Below are 26,579 nucleotides of genomic sequence, written 5' to 3'. Positions count from 1 at the left end.
ATGTGCCTTGTTTCAGTTTGAGTCATGGGTCCTAAGGAATCTAGAAAAACAGAACTCGCTCCAGTCAGAGTCTTGGACAATGTTTCATGGGTTGCCTTCAAAGTTTGATGGAGGAGCTGAGCTAATTTGGGAAAAGCATGGGCTGTGTGATCAGACTGTTTGTTTGAGAGCCAGTTAGTTTTTGAATGTGGTGGACAATTATTCAAATCCAGGAAGACCTGATTACAGTTTTTGAGGATATTTAATAAGCTGTAACTGTTGGAACTCCCAATTGGTATAAGGATAGATACTTGTGCTTGGGGAAATCTCCATTCCCCTGGGGTAAAGGCCAGGCAAAAGGCACAAAGACCCATTTCACCAGGTCTCAGACCCTTTTATGGTGTCTTGAGATTTCTAAGGTTTTATTTCAGACACAGAGTTAGACAGCATCGGCAGGAGGAGCAGACGAATCACAGCCCATAGTGACTGTAGGAGCAGACCAATCACAGCCCATAGTGACTGTAGGAGCAGACCAATCACAGCCCATAGTGACTGTAGGAGCAGACGAATCACAGCCCATAGTGACTGTAGGAGCAGACCAATCACAGCCCATAGTGACTGTAGGAGCAGACCAATCACAGCCCATAGTGACTGTAGGAGCAGACCAATCACAGCCCATAGTGACTGTAGGAGCAGACCAATCACAGCCTGTAGCGACTGTAGGAGCAGACCAATCACAGCCTGTAATGATTGTAGGAGCAGACCAATCACAGCCTGTAATGACTGTAGGAGCAGACCAATCACAGCCTGTAGCAACTGTAGGAGCAGACTAATCACAGCCTGTAATGACTGTAGGAGCAGACCAATCACAGCCCATAACTACTGTAGGAGCAGACCAATCACAGCACTGCCTAAGGAGCAGCTTGAGGGGCCGAATGACCTACTCCGGCTCCTATTTCTTATATTCTAAGCAAGTAACTGCCTAAAGAGAGCTTAGAACTAATTTGAGTCCCAATGAGCCTTTGAAAGGCCCATATCCTGACCAAATGAAGGGTATTGTTTATCTGAAGCAAATGCCTAGCTGACTCCTTTGGGAAGACTGTGACCAATGGCTTTGGTCCCTGCTAGAAAACATGTTTGCTGACCACCATTTACATCCCTGGCAAAACTGTCTGAAGCTGAGTAAGACCATTCGCAACCTTGGTGTTGTGTTTGACCTCAATGATTTTCCGACCTCATATCGACACCATCACTAAGACTATGTATGTCCACCACCGTAACACCATCTGACTTTGCCTTTGCCGCAGCTCATCTGCTGTTGAAACACTCAGCCATGCTTTTGTTACCTCTAGACTTGACTAATTTAAAGCTCTCCTGGCTGACCTTCCACCCTCTGTAAACTTAAGGCCATCCAAAACTCTGCTTTCCATGTCTTATCTTGCTCCAAGTCTCTTTCAACCATCACCCCAGTGCTTGCTGATTTACACTGCCTTCTAATCCGACAGTGCCTCAATTTTAAAATTCTCAACCTTGTTTTCAAATCTCTCCATGGCCTTGTCCATCCCTATCTCCTTAACCACCTCCCACCTCACAACCCTCTGAGGTATCTGCGTTTCTCCTATCCTGGCCCCTTACTCATCCCCATTTTTATTGCTCCATGTTGGTGGCTCAGCCTTCAGCTGCCTAGGCCCTAAGCTCTGGAATTCCATCCCTAAACCTCTTGGCCTCTCCACCCCACTCTGCTCCGTGAAGAGGCTTCTTACCACCTCCCTGTTTGATCAAGCTTTCAATTATCTGTCCTCGTATCTCCTTTGGTGACCTGGTGTGGAAGAATGTTTTTTGTGAAGTTCCTTGGGATGTTTTTTCATAATACAGAGACTATATAAATACAAATTATGTTGCCTGACCACCCCATAGACTCAGTATCAGTGCCCAGATAGACAGTGTAGAGAAGATTTTGGACAGATCAATGCGTGTTTTCAAGAACAAGATTGCCTTGGCTCCCCAGAGAGTGAATTCAGCAGGCTGAAACTTGCCGATCCGAACCACATTTGATCCCACTCCTGATTTTCCCCTCTGACCGGGAATTCCTGCATGCTGCAAGCCAGGCTGAAATCTGAACTCTGAATAATACTGACCTATACCAGGTGTTAGCCTCATTCCTCTTCACTTCTCTAACCAGACCCCCAGCAAAGGAATCAGTGAGCAAAATGGTGCTTCCAAAGACTCGTATGAAGGATCGGATCTGGGCCTGCTCGAGGGAACCTCTGAAACTGCCTTTACTGAAGAAAGTCTATGCGAGTACAGAGATGATGGTAGTGGCCTGCCAGGCGTTCATTGATATCCTTTGAGTCTGACACAGAGAGAACTTCCCACCTCCCTTCACCATACCAGAGAACACTGTGACACAGAGATCACCAACAGAGCTCTGCAGTTTTTTGAGTTTGAAACATAAATTAAACATCAGTTAGGATCATAGAATGGTTATGGCACAGAAGGAGGCCATTCAGCCTATTGTGTCTGTGCCAGGTCTCTGCAAGAGTAAGGAATTGTGGCCCAGCCTGTGTAAACACAGACTGATATACAGGCCACACTGTGTAAACACAGGCTAGGCTGATATACAGTCCAGACTGTGTAAACACAGGCTGGTGTGTAGCCCACATATAAAAGTTCAGATACATATAAAATATAAATAAAATTTGTAATGTGATTCCAAATAGTTGTCCATAAAACCCCAATAAACAGATGAATCATGGCAGAAAACAATGAGGAACCAGCCAACAATGAGGACCTTCACTCTCCCTGGATGGGACCAGCTGACCTCAATGGGGTACAGATCCTGCTCCAGCTGAGATTCTTCATCTCTTAGCCCACTTCCCCAACATCTTTTTCACCTCTTCCCATATTGGGAAGAGTAAATCCCAGCCTTTTTGACATTAGAAAATTTCTAGAGTCCACAATTCCCAGGGTCCACACTCTCACGATATGAGTTCAGCCTTGACTAGAACAATATCAATACTGAGGGAATCCCACACCAACACTGGGCAGCTTTAACCTCCTGACATACTTTGTGACATATATTCTGGTTGTTATCTGTTTCGCCTTGTGTTTGGAGTCTAAATGATGTTTCTTTGGGGTGTGCCTGTTACCTGAAAAATGCTACCATAGACTGTTATTTGTAAAAACCATTCTTGTTTATTTACAGATCTATGTACATCTCAGTTCTCTACACAATGGTGTACTTGCTTCCCACCAGGATGTAGTTACTTAATCATGTAACATTACATCATAATTACATCAGCAGTTACATCAGTATCATGTGCTCCTGATGTTAACCCTCTACACCAAACTATCGAAAAAAACAGAAAACACCAGAAATACTCAGCAGGTCAGACAGCATCCGTGGAGAGAGAAACAGAGCTGACGTTTTGGGTCGATGACCTTTCATCAGAACTGGGAAAAATTAGGAATGTGAAAGGTTTTGAACAAGGGGTGGGTGGGACAAGGACAAAAGGAATGTCTGTGATAGAGTGGGTGTCAGGAGAAATCGAATGACAAAAGAGGGGCCAAAGGAAATGGTGATGGGGCAAGCAAAGGAAGAAAGGAAAAGAAAGATGTACCTAGAGCAGGTGTACTGCTGATTGAAAGTGAAAATAAGAGAAAAACTGAGACAAGCAAAGAAAAGGAATCAAAATGGAGCAGATAATGGTCTGAAATTATTGAACTCAGTATTGAGTCTGGGAGGCTTTAAATTGCTGAATCAAAAGATGAAGTGTTGTTCCTGAAGCTTACGTTGAGCTTCACTGGAACATTGCAGTCAGCCGATGACAGAGATGTCAGCATGAGACAAGTTAGAGAATTAAAATGACAGGCCACTGGAAGCTCAGGATCATGCTTTCGGACTGAGCAGAGGTGTTCCACAAAGCGGTCACCCAGTCTGCGCTTGGTGTCCCCAGTGTAGAGGAGACCACATCGTGAGCAATGAATACAGTAGATTAAATTGAAAGCAGTGCATGTAAATCGTTGCTTCACCTAGGAGGAGTGTTTGGGGCCTTGGATGTTGAGGAGAGAGAAGGTGAAAGGGCCGGTGTTACAGCAACCTGCATTTGCATAGGCAGGTGCCATGTGTTGAGGTGACTGAGGAATGGACCAGTGTACCGTGGAGGGAACGGTTCCTTCAGAATGCTGAAAGGGGAGGGCGGGGGAGGGTGTGTTTGGTGGTGGCACCACTCTGGAGGTGGTGAAAATGTTCCGTTTAATATGAAGGTTGGTGCGGTGGAACGTAAGGACAAGGGGAACCCTATCATGGTTCTGGGATGAAGGGAAAGGAGTGAGAGCAGAAGTGTGGGAAATGTGATGGACACAGTTGAGGGCTCTGTCAGCCACAGTCATATGGGCGAATCCTCGGTTGAGGGAAAAAAGAAGACATCTCAGAATCTCTATTGTGGAAGGTAGCATCATCGAAACAGATGCAACAGAGATGGAGGAATTGGGAGAATGGAATGGAGCCTTACACGGTACAGGGTGTGAGGCAATGTAGCCGAGGTAGCTGTGGGAGTCAGTGGACTGATAATGAATACTAGTTGATAGCTGATTGCCAGAAATGGAGACAGAGAAGTCAAGGAAGGGAAGCGAAGAGTCAGAGATGGACCATGTGAAACTGAGGGAAGAGTGGCAATTGGAAGCAAAGTTGAAGTTTTCCAATTCCGGGTGCGAGCAGGACACGGCACAGATACAGTCATCAATGTAACGGAAAAAAAGTTGAGCACTGGAACAAGGAATGTTCCACATATTCCATAAAAGATAGGCATAGCTAGGACACATATGGTACCCATAGCAATACCTTTTATTTGGAGGAAGTAAGGGAAGTTAAAGGGGAAATTGTTTAGTAGGAGAACAAGTTCAGCCAAGTGGAGGAGGGTGGTGGGAATAGGGACTGGTTAGGCCTCTGTTTGAGGAAGAAGTGGAGAGCTCTCAGACCATCCTAGTGGAGGATGGAGGTGGAGAGGGATTGGATGCTTAGTGAATAGGAGACGGTTAAGAACATAAGAAATAGGAGCAGGAGTAGACCAATGGCCCATCGAGCCTACTCCGCCATTCAGTACAATCATGGCTGATCTTGGACTTCAACTCCATTTCCCCACCTGCTCCCCATATCCCTTAATTCTCTGAGAGACCAACAATCTGTCTATCCCAGCCTTAAAGATATTCAACGATGGAGCATCCACAACCCTCTGGGGCAGAGAATTCCAAAGATTCATAACCCTTCGAGCGAAGTAATTTCTCCTCATCTCAGTCCTAAATGATTGGTCCCTTAATCTCCATGTGCCCCCATGTTTTAGATTCACTGACCAATGGAAACAATCTCTCAGCGTCCACCCTATCAAGCCCCTTCAGAATTTTGTAGGTTTCAATGAGATCGCCTCTCATTCTTCTAAACGCGAGAGAATATAAGCCCAATTTATTCAGCCTCTCATCTTGGATGACCCCCACATCGTAGGGACCAATCTAGTGAACCTTTGCTGTACCACCCCCCAATGCAAGTATATCCTCACCAAAACCCTGTACAGCTGTAGCAAAACTTCTTTATTCTTGTATGCCAATCCCCCTGCAATAAAGACCAATATGCCATTTGCCTTCCTAATTGCTTGCTGTACCTGCATGCTAACTTTCTGTGTTCCTTATGCAAGTATACCCAAGTCTCTTTGAACATCAGCATTTACAAGTTTCTCACCTTTTAAAAAATACTCTGCTTTTTTATTCTAATGACCAAAGTGAATTGTGTCACACTTCCCCACATTATACTCCATCTGCCACCTTGTTGCCCACTGACCTAACCTGTCTATATCTCTTTGAAGCCTCTATGTGTCTTCCTCACAGCTCACTTTCCCACCTAGTTTGGTATCATCAGTAAACTTAGATACATTACACTCTGTCTCTTTATCTAAATCATTGATATAGATTGTAAATAGCTGAGGCCCCAGCATTGATCCTTGCAGCACTCCACTATTCACTGCCTGGCAACTTGAAAAAGCCCCGTTCATGCCAACTCTGTTTTCTATCCATTAACCAATTCTCTATCCATGCTAATATATTACCCCCAGCTCCATGAGCCCTCATCTCACCTATTAACCTTTTGCGTGGCACCTTATCAAATGCCTTTTGGAAATTCAGGTAGACTTCTTCTACTGGTTCCCCTTTGTTTACCCTACCAGTTACATCCTCAAAAAACTATAAATTTGTCATAAGGATTTCCTTTTAAGGAAATTGGGAACTTCTAAAGTGACCGAGGGCATCAGAAGAGTCATGGATGTAGATGAGGAGAGACTGGACAAGGGGAGAAAAATTCGAGTCAAGGTAGGAAGAAATCAATTGATTGGGACAAGAACAAGCTGAAATGATGGGTCTACCAGGGCAATTCTATTTCTGGATCTTGGGAAGGGGGTACAAGTGAGCTATGCAGGGTTCACAGAATCACAGAATAGTTACGGTGTAGAAGGAGGCCATTTGGCCCATCGTGTCTGCACCAGCTCTCTGAGCATTTTGGTGCCAGTATCCTGCCTTTTCCCCATAACCCTGCACATTGTTTCTATTTAAATAATCATCCAGTGCCCTCTTGAAGGCTTCAGTTGAACCTGTCTTCACCACACTTGCAGGCAGTGCATTCCAAACCCTAACTACTCGCTGTGTGAAAAAGTGTTTTTTCACCTGGCATTTGCTTCTTTTGCAAAACACTTTAAAACTGTGCCCTCTGGTTCTCGATCTGTTTACGAGCGGGAACAGTTTCTCCCTATCTACTCTGTCCAGACCCCTCATGATTTTGAAAACTTCTATCAAGTCTCCTCTTAGCTTTCTCCACTCCAAGGAAAACAGTCCCAACTTCTCCAATCTTTCCTCATAACAGAAGTGTCTCATCCATTGAATCATTCTTGTAAACCTCTTCTGCACTCTCTCCAATGCGTTCACACCCTTCTTATAGTGTGGCACCCAGAACTGAACACAATACTCCAGCTGAGGTCTAACCAGTGTCCTATATATATAAGTTCATCATAACCTCCCTGCTCTTGTACTCTATGCCCCTTTTAATGAAGCCTAGAATACTGTACACTTTAGAAACAGCTCTCTCTACCTGTCCTGCCACCTTTAATGACTTATGTAGATATACACCCAGGTCTCTCTGCTCCTGCACACCCTTTAGAATCGTATCCTTTATTTTATACTGTCTCTCTATGTTCTTTGTACCAAAGTGTATCACCTCACACTTCTCCGCATTGAACTTCATCTGCCACCTATCTGCCCACTCCACCAATGTGTCAATGTCCTTTTGAAGTTCTACACTGTCCTCCTCACAGTTTACAATTCTCCCAAGTTTTGTGTCATCTGCAGACTTTGAAATTGTCCCCTGCACAGAAAGATCTAGATCATTTAAATATATCAGGAAAAGCAAGGGTCCCGATACCGACCCCTGGGGAACTCCATCACAAGCCTTCTTCCAGCCCGAACAATACCCATTAACCATTACTCTCTGCTTCCTATCCCTCAGCCTATTTTGTATCCACGTTGCCACTGTCCCTTTTATTCCATGACCTATAACTTTCCTCACAAATCTGTTGTGTGGCACTGTATCAAATGCCTTTTGGAAGTCCATATACACCACATCAATGGCCTTGCCCTCATCAACCATCTCTGTTACCTCTTCAAAAAAATCCAGCAAGTTAGTTAGACATAATTTTTCTTTAACAAATCCATGCTGATTCTTCCAAATCAATCCACATTTTTCTGTTTTTCTATCCTGAATAATTGTTTCTAAAAGTTTCCCCACCACCGATGTTACAGCTTTTTTTGAACAAGGGCGTAATGTTTGCAATTCTCCGGTCCTCTGGCACCTCCCCCGAATCCAGGGAACATTGAAAGATTATTGCCTGTGCCTCTGCAATTTCCACTCTCACTTCCTTCAACATTCTTGGATGCATCTCATCCGGTCCCAGTGCCTTATCAACTTTAAGTACCGGCAGCTTATCCAATACTTCCTCCTTATCAATTTTAAACCCTTCTAGTGACTGAATTTCCTCCTCTGTCACCTCTGGGTTGGGGGACTATAGGGTGGGAAGTTGTGGAGGTAAGATCACCAGAGGAGATGATATTAGTGACTCTTCTGGAATCAATGGCTTGATGTTTGGTGGTGGTGGTGTCATGGTCCAGAAGGGAAGTGGGAGGAGAGTTGGCATTCAGCGTCTGCAAGTTAGAGGTCAGTTTGCCAGACAGCAATGGCACTGCCCTTGACAGCAGCTTTGATAACAATATCAGGGCTAGACCTGAGAGAACGGAGTGCAGCAAGTTCAGAGGGAGACAGGTTAGAGCGAGTGAGGGAAGCAGAGAAATTGCGATGGCCAATGTCACACCAGTAGCTCTCAATGAAAAGATTAAGAGGGCAGAGGGAGGGGTCCAGATGAAGGGAGAACATTGGGGATGGGTGAAAGGGTTCACTGACAGCAGGGGGTGGGGGGAAGGACTCCTGGCCAGAGAAGTGGGCACAGAGGTGAAGGAGACAGAAGAAGAGTTCAGCATTGTGCTGAGCTTCAAATTCATTGAGGTGGAGGTGTAAGAGCATAAAACTGAGCCCTTTGCTAAAGACAGATTGTTCAGCGTCAGAGAGGGGAAGGTCAGTGTGTATTGTGAATACACAACAAGAGCTGGGATTAGAAGAAGGGATGGGGTCAGAAGGAAGGGAAGGGGAAGAGAAATCTGGAGATATTTGATACTCCTGGAGCTTGTGATCCTTAACACCTGAAAGAAAGAGAGTTTTTTTTGTTAAAGCATCTGATAAGTCAAAGGATGAAATGAAACTGTGGAGCAGGACTGCTTTGAGATAGGGTATGTCAGTGCTGCTGAAGAGAAAAGTCAAGATTGTACATGTGGAGGCGCATGGCACTGAGTGTGGATCTCAGGATGCAGCGAGGACAGCAAGTCTTGGATCGTTGTATGTCTTGGAGATACATGAAATTGTAGGTGGATCTAAAACATGAAGTATGGTTGTTATCGATGGTTAACCTACCTTTTGGTCACCAGACTCCCTTACTGCAGCTAGTTAAGCACAAAATTAGATGTAGGCTGCTCAGGAGTGATGTCAGGAAGCTCTTCTTCAGACAGAGGAGTGGAAATCTGGAACTCTCTCTTCCCTAGAAAGCTGCTGGAATGGGAAATTTCAAAACTGTGAATGTCAGATTTTTGTTATGTAAAGCTGTACAGAGTTACGGACTGAAGATCTAGATCAGTCGTGATCTAATTGAATAGTAAAACAGGCTCAAGGGGCTGAATGGCCTCCTGCTGTTGTGGTAGTCAGGTTTAATGATGAAAATACTGCAGGTAACATTGAGGAGTTATACTCTGTGCGAGTTGAGTTTGGGGGAAGTGAGGTTGTATTCATGGCCTGCAGGCTGAGGCAGAAACAATCATCCCAACATGAGGTCCATCTCAGACAGACCAGACCTGCCTGGCCCCAGTTTAACAACGAGCAGAAGCAATGACATTCCCTAGAATAAAGCACATGAACTTTGTCCGACTTGTCTGTGGCTTGTTTCCATCTCTCAAATTTCCTTAACCCAGCCTCTTACCCATAATGAAGTACATGGGAGATTACCCAGGGAAGCTATCCAAGTCTGGCACTGAGCTGACAGACCTGATATTCTCTGCAGCACTAAAGGAGGAGGCTCTACAGGATGAGATCTATTGCCAGATTGTGAAGCAGCTGACAGCTAATTATAACAGGTAACAGTCTGACTCACCGAGCCCGAAGGCTAAACCCTGCAGCTGCTTGGGGTCCACGAGTCACCCACTCTCTGCTGCTCCATAGGTCTGAGTGTGTCTCACTGAACCGATGTACTGGACACCTCCCTACCTCACTGGGTCTCAAACTGCATGCGTGCGTGCGTGTGTGTGGAGGGGCAAGGCCAGTGTTATAAGGCACCTTGTACAGATTGGCCCCAGATTTACAATGTGGATCACTCAATAACTGCCTATTTGGCATTGGTTACAGGTAAGATCACAAACCCTCTGGGATTTACACCAGAACATATTTATTCTCATCTTCCTGTGTAAACGTTCCAATGTAACCTGAGTTTCCCTGTGTCAATTAGCATGGGTGTTTTGACTGCCCTTCTCAACCTGAGCATTTTGCTTCTATTTCTACATTTTCCCCCTTTTTAATTTTTTCTCCGAGCTCCCCCTCTTGTGTTGTTGTGCCTCCTTTCATTTCTTGCCTCTCAGGTACTCTGCCCTCCCAAATCCTCGCTGTAATTGTATTATAAGGGTGTTTGGGTCAGTAAGGGTTAATGTGGGACTCGAGAACAGTATTTTTTTTTTATTCATTCACGGGATGTGGGCTTTGCTGGCTGGGCCAGCATTTATTGCCCATCCCAGTCTGATGTAGAGTCACATGATGGTGGACTGAGTATAGTAGATTCTGGAAGAAGCCATCATGGGGACAGCACCCATGCAGGGCTGTACCTTGGAGATGTATATAGTTATGGGTTACCAATAAACAGTTTACACAACTGCACAAGCCTTCAGACCTCTCTGTGAAACACCAAACAACCTTACAACATGGTGGAAGCGAAGGATGGGCTCCGAAATCCCAAAAGCATGAAAAAGTAAAGTAACTGCATTCTGACCTGTGAGAAGTGTACCTAAATTGAAGACACAGTTGGAGATTGTCTAAAAAGAAGCTCCATTGCAGACATGGAGGCTGAAAAACCAGAGCATGTGGAGGTCCAGTGCGAGGTCAAGGGACCTAGCCAGATCACAAAAGGCTGAGCAAAATTTTTTAAAAGGCTGAATGGCAGAAGAATAATCCACTGTGCAGATGAAAAGAAGAACATGGGTGAATGCAGAGTTAAAGGGCCTGGCCAGATCACAAAAACGGTGAGCAAAATACAATAAAAAGGCAGAAATTACTTTTTAAAATCAGCAGCAATCATGATCAGCACTAGCATCCCAGAGCACAGCTGGAAGAAAGTGGTAGCATGTGGCCACAGCTGGCACCATAACTCGTGGCGCCTGAGCTCGAATGATTGAAACATTTTTTTTAAATGGCAGCCAGAGTCTAAAATTGTCTTCCTGTCAAGTTTTTAAGCTTAAATAATGTGGCCCAAACAGCTTCTTTGAAGATTCCCTGCAGAATTGATTACTTTAAAGAGTCGGGCCTGTGATCGCAGCGGAAGCCTGCCGAAGCCCGACAAGTGCAGGAAGAAGAAGTGAAAGGTCGGTTATGGCGCACCATCTTGAAAGAGAGAGAAAAATTTAAAAAGTAAATTAAAACTACCTGACCAATTTGAGCTCATGAAAGGGCCAAACCAGACACAAAAATGGGTGTCATGGAGAACAAAAGTTTTAACTTACAGGAGTACACCAGGATTAAGTCTGAAATCAGAAAAAGTACCACTTAATACGTTTTCATACCGTTTTGGTGTATTTGTGGATGAAGTAATCCTAATGCAAAGCATTGATGAATCCTCAACCAGCTTTGATGACCATTAAAAGCCTTTGAAAAATATTTTAAACTCCAAATTGTGGAGAGCGTAGACCTTAAGAAAAGGTCTAGAAAACTCCCAGTAGAGCACCTAGAGGGCAAGGGAGACAATACCGAAGCAAACTACAAGATGGTTGCAGACCATGTCAGCTCAATGAAGTGCACGAGCCGAAGAGTTTAGTGTAGAAGAAAGAAAAGGCTTGGAAGCAGCCAAAAGGCTTAAAAATAGATCTTTTTGAAAATGCTGACACACTACCCTAACTGCAACAGCAGGTGGTAATGCAGGGCAAACAGATGGCTGTGAATGAAGGAAAACTATCTGATGTAACCCAAAAGAAACAAAACCTGCAAATAGAGAATGAGGCTATTCCACAGGAAAATGTTCATATCAAAGCTGAGTTGGAAGAACTCAACCAGAAATATAGCCAGGCACAACAGCAGGTAGAAAAGGTACTCAAAGAAGTTGCTGTCCTGAAAGGCTATGAAGAGTCAATATGTGCTCCTGGAAAAATGTGCATTAAAAAAGATGTTGAATATTACTTCAGAAAAAGCTGCATTGGAACTATAAGTAACAACAAAGCAATGCACTGAAGTGCAGTGTGAGCTGGCAGGAGGTCAACAAGAAAAAGTTGAAAGAACAGCTAAATATCCTTCAAGATCAAATACAAATGGAGCACATAACTCTCCAGCAGCATGAAGGAATGAAGGCTATCTTGAACAGCAGATTGGAAGAACAGCAGAACAAAGTCAAAGAGACTCTGAATTACAAGAAAGCTCAACTCGAAACAATTGAGCTTCACAAAGAAAAGGAAAATATGTTGAAAAACCTTCACATGCAACGAGGATACCTCAGGTCAAAATTTGCTCCTCTGGAGATTTCAAAGAGAAGCAAAATATCACTCTGAATGAACTGAAGAACCGGTTGGCAGAGAAGACTCAGCAATGTTCAATACTCCTTGAAGAAGCCAGGAGGTACATGAAAGAGACTGAAGAGCTGACGAACTAGCTGAAAAGAAAAGAGGAGGCATTGAAAGTGATGGCATATTTTCCCCAACCCTTCAGCTTTGGAATTATCCAATCCTCTATTAATAACCCCACAGCTCAAGATAAGGCATAATAAGAGGATTGCTTTATTTTACATGCAAAAATCATGGGAAAGGGGTTTCACAACGTCCATTCCATTTGCATTCATCCAACATAAGAGTCAGAAGGGAAAGAAAGGGGGACAGGGCAAAGACAACAATAAAAATAAGAGTTATGGCTTCACGTGAGTCCAGAGTCCAGAATCAAAGGTCCAGTGGCGTATTCCTTCAGAGGTTAGCAGGCTGAACTGTTGCAGGGTGATCCGACTTTCCAGAAGTGAGGACTTCCACGATGGGAGAAGGCACGTAGAGATGAATTAGTCCTGAAGGCACAAACGCAGAAGTTCCAATGTTCCAGTAGTTCAGTGTTGAGAAGGGTCAGGTATTTCACTTGGACAGAGCTCCTTCTGCTGCTATCTGTTAGATGATGAAATGGTGGACAGATGCAGCCTCTTGCTTGGAGTCCTTCTCTTCTGAGGTCAAACAGAAGATAAAATTCAAGAGCTGTATAATTAAAGGAATTCAAACAGCTCAATTCTTGGTCATGTGACGGTGGTTTTGGGTCGAGCTATTCAGCTACTGAGGTGCCTGATTGAAACCCATTATGTTTTGGAGCAAGTAATGGTGGGGCCATTAGCACAACGTTGGAAATTAGGAGTCACAAATGGCTCTACCTTTGTCCATTGCTGGCTGGTGCAGACTTATCATCTACGAATCCTTTGTGTTGGCTTGGCAGTAATGTTTATACCATGTAAGGCTCCTTCCAGGAGGATGATGAGTAGCCTTTGTCCATTGGAACAGCTTAGAATCTTCTAGAAACCAGTATGTGAATCAGCTGCAGCCATTTTTATCAACCCAGCAATTGTCCATTTGAAAAACGGAAAAAGTAATTTTATAAAGTAGCCAGGTTGACTTTAGATATATATAGATATTTTCCTTCTTGGCTCCTGGCTGGCCAAAACCAAGTACCAGGAACACAAATTACTACAATTTCAATGCCAGACCGTCAACATCAACCCAAAGCAACTGAGACTACCATTCTTCCAAATGTGAAGGAACGAGATCCGGAAGAATTGTTAAACCTCCAGACCGTTTGGCTTTGTTTGGCAAAGTTTGGCTTTGTAAAGTCTGAGACTTGAAATGGAGGGGGGTGGAGAAGGGATAGCATGGAAGTAAAGAAGAGTGTATTGTAAATATATTTGGTCAGGAATTTGAGGGAGGTGTAGTGTAAGTGTGTTGGGGTAGTAAGGGTCAATGTGGGATTGGAGAACAGTCCCGCCCACGGTATGATGTAGAGAGTCACATGATAGTGGACTGAGTATAGTAGAGTCTGGAAGAAGCCAGCATGGGGACAGCAACCATGTAGGGCTGTACTTTGGAGATGCATATAGTTATGGGTTACCAATAAATAGTTAATGTTCAACCACACAAGCCTCCAGATCTCTTAGTGGAACACCAAAGAACCTTACAATTGTAATCCTTTAGCACTCATCAGCCTTTATTCAACCACCATCCCAGGTTGCCTCCCTCTTAAGTAAACCTACAGCTTTCCTTGGTGCATCTTCCAAAGGGCCCATCGAGGCGCTTGTTGCTGCCTCCTTACAAGCAGCAACTCCAATTACCATATTCTCCTCTCTTGCCGATCTTCCTATCCAGTGAGCCTACTGGGGACTAATCTTTCCTTTCTGCACCCCATCCAGCTCACCCCTCCCAGTGCTGACCCTGTGGACTCTTCAGGGGACCAGCTCTCACCGTCCATCTCCATAACTCCCTCCAGAGTATCCATTCACTTATGAACAAGGTCCTTGCATCTCTGAGGTTATTGTTAATTGTATCGACATCATGGCCTTGATGGAAACTTGGCTGAAGGGTGATGACAGTTTCCTGCTAACCTGGATAAACCTTGCACTGTTTGCCACACCCAGACTGTCATGATGATGTTGTGTCTCTCATCACCTAGGCCTCTCCCCATACTACTCTGGCACTTTCTCCTCCTTTGAGCATCTCTCCTTATTCTACCCCCTCATCTTATTTACAGACTCTACCAGCTAACAATTATGGTTTACAAAACAATTCTCATGGAGATATCTTCACTGTTTTCCTCCCTCAGTTTTTGCAGTAAGCAACTTCTCATCCTTAGTGATTTCAATCTTCATCACAGCTCATCATGGCCTCACTCCTCTCAGCTCACTGCCCTCTTATTCCCCATGAGTCTCCCCTATATAAACTCCACAATTCTGTTTCCCGGACATCTCCTTGACTTCGCTCTCTCACACGGTCTCCCTACTCCCATCATGTCGCTCACAGATAATGCCACCTCGGATTGCTTTCATATATTAGTTTTCGCCCAGATCTCCCTCTGCCCCTCCCAGCCCTATCTCTTTCTGTATTTACCCCTGGGAAAAGCTCTCCCTAAGCCACGTACAATTGCACTTTCAAGTTCTCCGACTCTCTAACCTTTGCCCTGCATTCAACCCAGTATTTCTGCACCTACCAATCTGTGCAGTCACATTCTCATCTCCACCTTTGATGCCTCAGTCCACATTAAAACCTCAACTCTCTCTCACTTTGCTCATTCCCCTTGGTATTGCCTTTATTTCCACTGCTATAACTCCAAACCAGCAGCTGCGGCTTAGTTGGGGGTAGCACCCTTGTTCTCTGAGGCACAAGGTTGTGGGTTCAAGTCGCACACTGGGACTTGATCAGAAAAACGGAAAGCTGACACTCAAGTCCAGAGGGAGTGCTGCACTGTCAGAGGTGCTGTCTTTCAGATGAGATGTTAACCCAAGGGTCTCTCAGGTGGATGTGACACTGTTTTGAAGATGAGCAGGGGAGTTCTCCCTGGTGTCCTGGCCAATATTTATCACTCAACCACCACCACAAAAACACTATTGTTTGTGGGAGCTTGCTGTGCATGAACTGGCTGCTGCATTTCCTACATTACTGCACCTGGCTGAGAAGCACATTGTAATGCCATGTGGTTGTGAAAAGCACTATATAAATGCACGTCTTTCTTCTGTTCAAGGGACACAGTTATGAATATTTATGTTAGATAACTGGTTTAACCTTTCATCTCCAGACCTGGCTGGACCACATCAAGCAGCATCAGGTCCTGTTTCCCTCTGTCAAAGCTGCTGACTATTCCATGTGTGTTCTGAAATGCAAAGATAACCCCAGATAACCTCTTCTCCGTAACAAACTGTCACCTTAAACCTATTCACCTGCCTGCATCTGGGTGACACTGCACTCGCCAGTTTCCATTCTCATCCATCCAGTCGTAACCAGAGAATCAACTACAGTGGCTTCTCTTCCTGCCTCTGCACTGTTACCTCTCCTGTTTCCCAAGGATCTCTCCATGGTCTCTTCCTACTTCTTACCTACATGCCGCCCCTTAGAGACATCATCCGAAAGCATAGCATCACATGAATGCTGATGGCATCCAGCTCTGCCTCACCACCACCTCTCTTGACAACGCCACCAACTCTGACTTATCATATTGCGTGTATAAAATTCAGCCCTGGATGTGCAGAGCACTCCTCCAATTAAATATTGGGAGGACTGAAACCATTGCCTTCAGTCTCCGCTGCAAAGTCTGTTCTGTCAGCATTGACTCTATCCCTCTCCCTGGCAATCGTCCGAGGCAGAACCTTAGTGTTGTATTTGACCACGAGATGAGAATCTGACCAGATGTCCGCACCATCATCAAGACCACCTACTTCCAGTTCTAATATGGCTCGATTCTGCCCTGTCTTGGCTTGTCTGCTGCTGAAATCCTCATCTGTGCCTTTTTACCTCCGGACTTGACTCTTCCTCCTGCCCACTTTACAATGTTCTGCCCTCTGTAAACCTGATGTCATCCCAAACTCTGCTGCCTTGATCCTAACTCACACCAAGTGCTGGTCACCCATCACCCTTGTGCTCACTGACCTACATTGACTCCCGATCCAACAACACCTCATCTCATCTTTGTTTTCAAATCCCTCCATGGCCTCATGCCTCCCTATCTCTGTAATCTCCTCCAGCTCCACAACCCACTGAGATCTCTGTGCCCCTCTAATTCTGGCCTCTTGTGCATCCTTGATCTTAATCGCTCCACCACAGGTGCCCTCCTGGGCCCTGAGCTCTTGAATTCCCTTCCTACACCTCTTTGCCTCTTTAACCCACTCTGCTCCTTTAAAACATTTCTTAAAACCTATCTCTTTGACCAAGCTTTTGGCCGTCTTATCTAATATCTCCTTATGTGCCTCAGTGTCAAATTTTATTTAATAAAGCCCCTTAGGATATTTTACATTGTTAAAGGCACCATATAAATTCTGTACAAATGCTTGATTGTCCTGATGTCTCTAGGAGTTAAGGATTAATCTTCCAGACATTGCAGCAAGCGATCAAGGGAAAAAAAATGACACAGTCTATAAAAGAAATGAGGTGGAAATAAAATGCTGCTTGACAGTCAAGTACCATCCGATTGGATAATGAAGAGCCTGTCACTTTTCAATTGGCTGGCTGATGGTTTACCGTAAGAATTGGCATGTGAAGCACCTAATCATTGGAGCGCAAGGGTGGGGAGGTTGGAGATGGTGGGTTTGTGTGATGAAACCTCCTGGAATACTGTATCTCCCAACACAACTACAGCAAAAACTGATGCACTTCAACAACTCACCAAGGCTCCTTTGACAGCACCTTCTGAACCCATGACCTCTACCACCTAGAAGGTCAAGGGCAGCAGATAGATGGGAACACCAGCATCTGCAAGTTCCCCTCCAAGTCACTCATCACCCTGACTTGGAAATATGTCACCATTCCTTCAGTGTCGACTGGGTCAAAATCCTGGAACTCCCTCCCTAACAATGGGCTTAGCTGACAATGAAGCGTCACCAAATCAGGTAATGAATCTTTTGCTTTCCAATTAGTATAGGAAGGCAATGCATCACAAGGATGGATGTGTTGGCCGACTAATAGCTGGAGTGTGGGGGCAAGTCATGTGATGAAACCTCCAGGGATACACTTAATCACAGTTGGCAACCCCAGGTTCAAGGAGAAGGCCCACCACCTTCTCGAGGGCAACTGAGGGTGGGCAATAAATGGCAAATGTGAACTTGAATAAATCAGGCGGATTGTGGGCTGGGATCCGATAGAAAGCTGTCAGATTGTTGTAAACTGCCAATTGGTGAACTGATGCGCTGATGGGAGTTCTCTCTCTCTCTGCTTCTGACTCCCAGGTACAGTGTAGATAATGGCTGGCAGCTCCTCTGGCTCTGCACTGGGCTCTTCTCTCCCAGTAACGTGTTGCTGCCTCATGTGAAGAGATTCCTCGAGACCCACCCAACAGAGAGGCTGGCAGCTGAATGCATTCAAAGATTAAACAAGGTTAAAAGGTAAAAGGATGTTCATACTGGCTGTCAATGAAATAATTATTGGTGAATGTAGGAGATGTATTCCTAGGCTGGATTTTCTGATCAGCACAGTTCGCACATCACCTTTATTTTAAACAGTTTAATACTTGCATGGTAATGGTGCAGGCAGGATTGTAGCAAACCTGAGTTAACCATTGGCATCAGCTTAACTGATTGGGAAATCCATCCTTGCATTTTGCATTTTTAGAAAAATGTTTGCATCCCACGCTTGAATCCACAATCTAGTTGGTGAATCAGACTATAATTTCAGCCGTACTATATTTTGCACATAGACTCCGTTCTGCTTCTGCCGTGGGACTGACAGCTGTAACAACAATGTGTCCCGGAAATCGTCGGAGATAGGAAGCAAACAGGAACCTGGGGAGTGAGTTAAGCTGTTGCCTTTTGGATATTGCTGTACTCCCACTGGGCATTAAGGAATTTACTGAATTGTAACTGTATGAAGGCCATAACCACAATTTGGAACATTAGCCCCAGAGGTTTCAGAACTAATGAAGTGACTGAAATAAGAGATGAATGGGTTAAAATGACAGTGCTAGAATCTGGAGTATGTTTTGGCGTGTATGCACCATCTATGTGTGTGTTTATGTTGCATATGTGAGCACATGTGCGTGTGTACATGTGCTTGTTCATATACATGTGTACATATACATTACGTGTCTGTATACATGTACCTGTGTGTGTCTGTGCACACTTACATATATGTGTAAGTGTATTTGTTCACACTTGGAAATACTGCTTTACGCAGCAGTCAAGATGCAACATGAATGCCACCTAAGTCAGGATGTGTTGAGTGTACTGTGTATAAACAGAACCATCATCACTGACCTGGCAGCTGCTATTTTTGCTGACAGATGTGGAGCTCGGAAGAATCCCCCACACCTGCTGGAGGTGGAGGCCATCCAGCACTGGAGCACCAAGATCCTACACAAAATCTACTTCCCCAATGACACTGATGAGGTGAGTGGTTTTCCCAAGTTTCCTATTGTTAGAATGTCAGATCACACTGCCATTCACCCTGCCCTCACTCATTCCCATTCCCTCACTATCCCAACAGGCATTTGAGGTTTTCACCAGTACCAAAGCCAGGGACCTCTGTGAAAGTATCACCAAGCATTTAAAACTCAGCTCCGCTGAAGGCCTGAGTCTCTTTGTACAGGTTGAAGACAAGGTAAAACAGTCATCCCATTTACAGTCGGGTAAGACCCCTGTTAGCCACAGGTGTGAAATTTCCAGCACTCATCAACACAGGGTGACAACCGGCCCACATTTTCCAGGACTGATCTGTAATTCGACTTCTCGTCCAGCGTGCCCGGATCAGACTTCCCCTGGACATGTTTTGTCCCCGATTTCTTCTGTCGCTGCGGACAATGTGTTTGTACAAGTGTCAGCCATGGCAGGTTGCTGGTTTGTCCAGGCCTGTCCAGCAAATGCCCCTTCTCCACTCCCATGGGTTCACCAGCACCCACACCCATGGTGAGGTTACCCTTATTTTTTTTTGCCCAGAGCTGGTCATCCAGCATCAACAGTCAGTGAGTGACTGACTCCCTCCACCTGGGGGAGATTGATTAACTCCCTTGGGAGTGAATGATTAATCCCCCTGGGGAGGGTGAGTGATTCATTCTCCCTGGAGCTTATTGATTATCTCCCCTTGGGAGTGATTCCCACTAGGAGTAATTGATTCATTCCCCCGGAGGTGATCGATTAACTAACTCCCCTGGGAATGATTGATTAATCCCTTCTGGGGCTTATTGATTATCTCCCTGGGAGTGATTAATTCCCCCTGGGAGTGATTGATTCATTCCCCCTGGGGATAATTGACTCTCTGTCCCTGGGGGTAATTGACTATCTGTCTGTTTAAGGGTGAGATGATGGTTGATATCTTCTCAGTTTTGGTGGTGCAGGGACTTGAGTTCCGATATCTACAGCTGAGTGAGATCTCAGAGATTCTGACCTTTGTGCTCTTAGGTTATCAGCTTTCCTGAAGGAGATTTCTTCTTTGATTATGTGAGGCATGTGACTGACTGGGTCAAGAAAGAAAAGCCTATGAAGGATGGTAGGTGTCCAACAGAACTTAAACCAAGTTTATAAAGCTGAAATCCCCTCCAGCGTGTAGTAATACCATGTCTCCATATCATTTTGTAGGTACTTCTGTCTCGGTGGCATACAAGGTGCTGTTCATGAGAAAGCTGTGGCTCAATGTCTTTCCTGGTAGAGACATCAAAGCAGATATAGTGTTCCATTACCCACAGGTGAGTGAGTAACCCTGAAATAGGAGAGTGAATGTCCACAGGGCAGTGGCTGACCCTGTCCCCAGGGCAGTGGCTGACTCTGTCCTCAGGGGAGCAATTGACCCTGTCCACAGAGGAGTGAAGGAAAGGATGGTGGGGTAGCTTTGTTAGTACGAGATGGAATAAGTACGATAGCAAGAAATGATCTTGGATCGGAAGATGTAGAATCCATATGGATGAAGGTAAGAAATAACAAAGGGAAGAAGACACTGGTGGGAGTAGTCTAGAGGCCCCCTAACAGTAGCTATACTGTAGGACAGAGAATAAGTCAGGAGATAATGACGGATGTAAAAAAGGCAGTACGTTAATCATTGGTGACATTTATCTTCATGTAGATTGAGAAGATCAAATTGGCAGAGGTAGCCACAAGCAAGAATTCATAGAGTGTATTCGGGACTGTTTCCTAGAACAATATGTTGTGAATCCAACCAGGGATCAGGCTATTTTGGATCTGGTAATGTGTAATGAGGCAGGTTTAATAAATGATCTCAGAGCAAAAGATCCCCTAGGAAACAGTAACATAACATGGTCGAATTTAGCATTCAGTTTGAGAGTGAGAAACTTGGGTCGGAAACAACTGTGCTAAACTTAAATAAGGGTAATTACAAAGGAGTTGGCTGGAGTGGACTGGGAAAGGAGAAGAAAAGACGGTTGATGAACAATGGCAGATGTTTAAGAAAATAGTTTATGACTCATAAAAAAGATATATCGCAGTGAGGAAGAAGGATTCTAGAAAGGGGATAAACCAAACCAACCATGGTTAACCAAGGAAGTTAAGGATAGTATAAAATTGAAAGAAAAAACATACAATGTGGCAAAGATTAGTGGTAAACCAGAGGATTGGGAAAGTCTTAAAAACCAACAAAGGATGACCAAGAAAATAATTAAGAGGGAGAAAATAAACTCTGAGGGTAAACTAGCAAGTAATATAAAAATAGACAGTAAGAGCTTCTTTAACTATATAAAAAAGAAGAGAGAAGCCAAAGTGAACATAGGCCCCTTAGAGAACGAGGCTGGGGAAATAATAATGGGGGATCAGGAAATGGCAGAGGAGTTGAATAAATACTTTGCATCAGTCTTCCCGGTAGAAGACACTAATAGCATTCCAAAAATACTAAATTATCAAGGGGCAAAAGGCGGGGAAGAAATAAATACAATAACTATCAGTAGAGAAAAAATACTAGGGAAACTAATGGGGCTAAAGGCCAACAAGTCCCCTGGACCTGATGGGTTGCATCCTAGGATATTAAAGGAAGTAGCTACACAGATAGTGGATGCACTGGTGCTAACCTTCCAAGAATCCTTAGATTCTTCACAATTCCCAGAAGATTGGAAAACTGCCAATGTAACGCCCTTATTCAAAAAGTGAGGGAGACAAAAAACAGGTAACTATAGACCAGTTAGCTTAACATCCGTCATTGGGAAAATGTGAGAGTCTATTATAAAGTATGTAATAATAGAGCATTTAGAAATGCATAGTATAATAAAGCAGAGTCAGCATGGCTTCATGAAGGGGAAATCATGCCTTACTAATTTATTAGAATTCTTTGAGGAGGTAACAAGTAGGATAGATAAAGGGGAACCAGTAGATGTAATATATTTGGATTTCCAAAAGGCATTCAATAAGGTACCACACATAAGGCTACTTAATAAGATAAGAGCCCATGGTGTTGGGGGTAGCATATGATCATGGATGGAAGATTGGCTAACTAATAGAAGACAGAGAGTTAGGATAAGGGGGGCATTTTCAGGATGGCAACCTGTAACTAGTGGAGCGCCACAGGGATCAGTGCTGGGGCCACAATTATTTACAATATATATTAATGACTTGGACGAGGGAAGTGAATGTACTATCGCCAAGTTTGCGGATGACACAAAAATCGGTGGGAAGGTAAGTGGTGAGGATGACACAAAGAGTCTACAGAGGGATATAGACAGGTTAAGTGAGTGGGCAAAAACTTGACAGATGGAATATGATGTGGGAAAATGTCAGGTTATGCACTTTGGTAGGAAGAATAGAGGAGCTGAATATTATTTAAATGGAGAAAGGCTGCAGAAAGCTGCAGCACAGAGGGATTTGGGAGCCCTTGTGCATGAATCCCAAAAAGCTTACATACAAGTTCACCAGGTAATAGGGAAGGCAAATTGAATGTTGGCCTTTATTTCAAAAGGAATGGAGTATAAAAATAGGGAAGTCTTGCTGAAACTATATAAGGCACTAGTTAGACCGCATCTAGAGTACTATGAACAACTTTGGCCCCCTTATCTAAGGAAAGATATCCTGGCACTGAAGGCAGTCCAGAGAAGGTTCACTATGTTGATCCCAGGAATGGAAGGATTTTCTTATGAGGAGAGGTTGAGTGGGTTGGGCCTGTACTCATTGGAGTTTAGAAGAATGAGAGGCGGCTTTATTGAAACATATAAGATTCTTAGGGGGCTTTACAGAGTAGACACTAAAGGGTTGTTTCCCCTTGTGGGAGAGTCTAGGACCAGAGGGCATAATCTCAGGGTAAGGGGTCGCCCATTTAAACAGAGATGAGGAGGAGTTTCTTCTCTTAAGGTGGTGAATCTGTGGAATTCTTTACCAGAGAGAACTATAGAGGTTGGGTCATTAAGTATATTCAAGGCTGAGATAGACAGATTTTTAATCAGTGAGGGAATGAAGTGTTATGGGGAAAAGGCAGGAAAGTGGAGTTGAGGATTAACAGATCAGCCACGATATCATTGAATGGTGGAGCAGACTCGATGGGCCAAATGGCTTGCTCCTGTTCCTACGTCTTATGGTCTTATGGACTGACACTATCCACAGGTGAGTGAGTGACCCTGTCCACAGGCAAGTGAGGTGACTCTGTCCACAGGAGAGTGACTGACCCTGTCCACAGGAGAGTGATTGACCCTGTCCACAGGAGAGTGATTGACCCTGTCCACTGGAGAGTGACTGACCCTGTGAACAGGGGAGTGAGTGACTCTGTCAACAGAGGAGTGAGTGACCCTGTCCACAGGAGAGTGAGCAACCCTGTCCACAGGAGAGTGAGCAACCCTGTCCACAGGGGAGTGACTGACCCTGTCCACAGGGGAGTGACTGACCCTGTCCACAGGAGAGTGATTGACCCTGTCCACAGGAGAGTGATTGACCCTGTCCACTGGAGAGTGACTGACCCTGTGAACAGGGGAGTGAGTGACTCTGTCAACAGAGGAGTGAGTGACCCTGTCCACAGGAGAGTGAGCAACCCTGTCCACAGGGGAGTGACTGACCCTGTCCACAGGGGAGTGACTGACCCTGTCCACAGGGGAGTGACTGACCCTGTCCACAGGTTAGTGACTGACCCTGTCCACAGGGGAGTGACTGACCCTGTCCACAGGGGAGTGATTGACCCTGTCCACAGGGGAGTGACTGACCCTGTCCACAGGGGAGTGACTGACCCTGTCCACAGGGGAGTGAGTGACCCTGTCCACAGGGGAGTGAGTGACCCTGTCCACAGGGGAGTGAGTGACCCTGTCCACAGGAGAGTGACTGACCCTGTCCACAGAGGAGTGACTGACCCTGTCCACAGGGGAGTGACTGACCCTGTCCACAGGGGAGTGAGTGACCCTGTCCACAGGGGAGTGACTGACCCTGTCCACAGGGGAGTGACTGACCCTGTCCACAGAGGAGTGACTGACCCTGTCCACAGGGGAGTGACTGACCCTGTCCACAGGGGAGTGAGTGACCCTGTCCACAGGGGAGTGACTGACCCTGTCCACAGGTTAGTGACTGACCCTGTCCACAGGGGAGTGACTGACCCTGTCCACAGGTTAGTGACTGACCCTGTCCACAGGGGAGTGACTGACCCTGTCCACAGGGGAGTGACTGACCCTGTCCACAGGGGAGTGACTGACCCTGTCCACAGGTTAGTGACTGACCCTGTCCACAGGAGAGTGACTGACCCTGTCCACAGGGGAGTGACTGACCCTGTCCACAGGAGAGTGACTGACCCTGTCCACAGGGGAGTGACTGACCCTGTCCACAGGGGAGTGACTGACTCTGTCCACAGGGGAGTGAGTGACCCTGTCCACAGGGGAGTGACTGACTCTGTCCACAGGGGAGTGACTGACCCTGTCCACAGGGGAGTGACTGACCCTGTCCACAGGGGAGTGACTGACCCTGTCCACAGGTTAGTGACTGACCCTGTCCACAGGGGAGTGACTGACCCTGTCCACAGGTTAGTGACTGACCCTGTCCACAGGGGAGTGACTGACCCTGTCCACAGGGGAGTGAGTGACCCTGTCCACAGGGGAGTGAGTGACCCTGTCCACAGGGGAGTGAGTGACCCTGTCCACAGGGGAGTGACTGACCCTGTCCACAGGGGAGTGAGTGACCCTGTCCACAGGGGAGTGAGTGACCCTGTCCACAGGGGAGTGAGTGACCCTGTCCACAGGGGAGTGAGTGACCCTGTCCACAGGGGAGTGAGTGACCCTGTCCACAGGGGAGTGAGTGACCCTGTCCACAGGGGAGTGACTGACCCTGTCCACAGGTTAGTGACTGACCCTGTCCACAAGAGAGTGCCTCTTTCCATTTTCATGACAGCCAACTTTGAAGAAACGTGTAGATAACCTGTTTTAGTAATGCTCGTTGATAGAGAAATACTGACTAGTTCACCGTCGCGAATTCCCCGACTCTTCTTCAAAGAGAGCCATGTCACCTTTCCGTTTGAGAGGGTCAATGGGTGTAAGGTCTCATCCGAAAGGAAGCATCTCTGAGATTGCAGCGACCCATGAGCCTCTGACTCAGTGCAACCCCAGGACCACCTGTGGCCCAGGCTATTGTCGATTTTAGTAGTACAGTTTGACGATCCTTCCAGGCCTACATGATTCAGGGTGACATGAGACAGTACATTCACCCACTAAATCACTGGACCATCTACACAGCAGACATGTTAAGTGACAAACATTCCCCCTAGACTCTGAAAGTGAAAATGATGCTGAAGTTAGCAATGAGGGAGACTCTTGTGTGGGTAGAGGAAGAGACAGACCATTTGATTGGACAGCCATGCTGCTGGCATGCGTGATACATTTCTTCTCCTCTGATAAGTTCAAAGGTAGCTCCAGGTTCACACCTGGACAGTGGCCACACTCACCAGAAAGTCCAGTTTCTATCTTTGGTCCATGCTGGGTTAATTGATGTATGCAGGAGGCAGTAGGGAGAGTGTAACCTCCATTGCCCCGCTGTGCTGAGTACGGAGAAAATTGCTAGGCTTCCTGCTCATGATCACTATTCAAAGATTTATGGTGGGAGCATGCACCAGTGGAGAATAGCAATAAACTTGATCACCATGTCTCAGAAGTTTAAATTGCCTTCAGGCACTCATTGTCAAGGCATGATGATTGGCTGCCTGACTAAAAGTGGTGCCGCAACCCACAGACTGTACCTCAACTTGCGCCAGGACCTTTAGAATAGAAGAAACATAGAAACTAGGAGCAGGAGTAGGCCATTTGGCCCCTCGAGCCCGCTCCATCATTTAATACGAACGTGGCGGATCCTCTATCTCAACACCACATTCCCACCTCCTCTCCATATCCCTTGATGAAACTTATCAATTTCTTTCTTTAATATACTCAGTGACCCGGCCTCCACAGCCTTCTGTGGTAAAGAATTCCACAGGTTGACCACCCTCTGAGTGAAGAAATCTTTCCTCACCTCAGTCCTAACTGGCCTGCCCCATATCCTGAGACTGTGGCCCCTGGTTCTAGACTCCCCCACCATGGGAAACATCCTCCCTGCATCCAGTCTGTCTAGCCCTGTTAGAATTTTATACGTTTCAATCAGATCTCCTCTCATTCTTCTAAACTCTAGTGAATACAGGCCCAGTCGATCCAATCTCTCCTCATATGACAGTCCTGCCATCCCCGGTATCAGCCTAGTGAACCTTCGCTGCACTCCCTCTATGGCAAGTATATTCTTTCTTTGGTAGTGAGACCAAAACTGCACGCAATACTCCAGGTGTGGTCTCACCAAGGCCCTGTATAACTGCAGTAAGACATCCCTACTTCTGAACTCAAAACCTATTGCAATGAAGACCATTTGCCTTCTTAATTACTTGCTGCACCTGCCTATTTACTTTCATTGACTGTTGTACAAGGACACCCAGGTCCCTTTGTAAAATATATCACCATTTAAATAATGCTCTGCCTTTCTGTTTTTCACACCAAAGCGTATAACTTCACATTTATCCACGTTATACTGCATCTGTCATGTGTTTGCTCACACACACAATTTGTCGAAACCGCCCTGAAGCCTCCTTGCATC

General features: G+C 45.5%; 1 protein-coding gene across 1 annotated transcript in view; it reads left to right on the top strand.

Moving 5' to 3' along the window:
* The window catches only part of LOC144693638 (unconventional myosin-VIIa-like), a 103,534-nt gene that overhangs the window by 55,927 nt on the left and 21,028 nt on the right, over positions 1 to 26,579 (top strand). The window contains exons 12-18 of the mRNA XM_078563482.1: positions 2,162 to 2,311; positions 9,586 to 9,747; positions 17,808 to 17,963; positions 18,857 to 18,962; positions 19,060 to 19,173; positions 19,971 to 20,058; positions 20,148 to 20,254. Coding sequence (XP_078419608.1) covers positions 2,162 to 2,311; positions 9,586 to 9,747; positions 17,808 to 17,963; positions 18,857 to 18,962; positions 19,060 to 19,173; positions 19,971 to 20,058; positions 20,148 to 20,254 — 883 coding nt within the window. The remainder of the gene's footprint in view (positions 1 to 2,161; positions 2,312 to 9,585; positions 9,748 to 17,807; positions 17,964 to 18,856; positions 18,963 to 19,059; positions 19,174 to 19,970; positions 20,059 to 20,147; positions 20,255 to 26,579) is intronic.

Source organism: Cetorhinus maximus, chromosome 19 (genome assembly GCF_964194155.1).
Source record: "Cetorhinus maximus chromosome 19, sCetMax3.hap1.1, whole genome shotgun sequence".
Lineage (NCBI taxonomy): Eukaryota > Metazoa > Chordata > Chondrichthyes > Lamniformes > Cetorhinidae > Cetorhinus > Cetorhinus maximus.
Note: the sequence above shows the minus strand (reverse complement) of the source record. Positions and strands in the feature narration are given on the sequence as shown.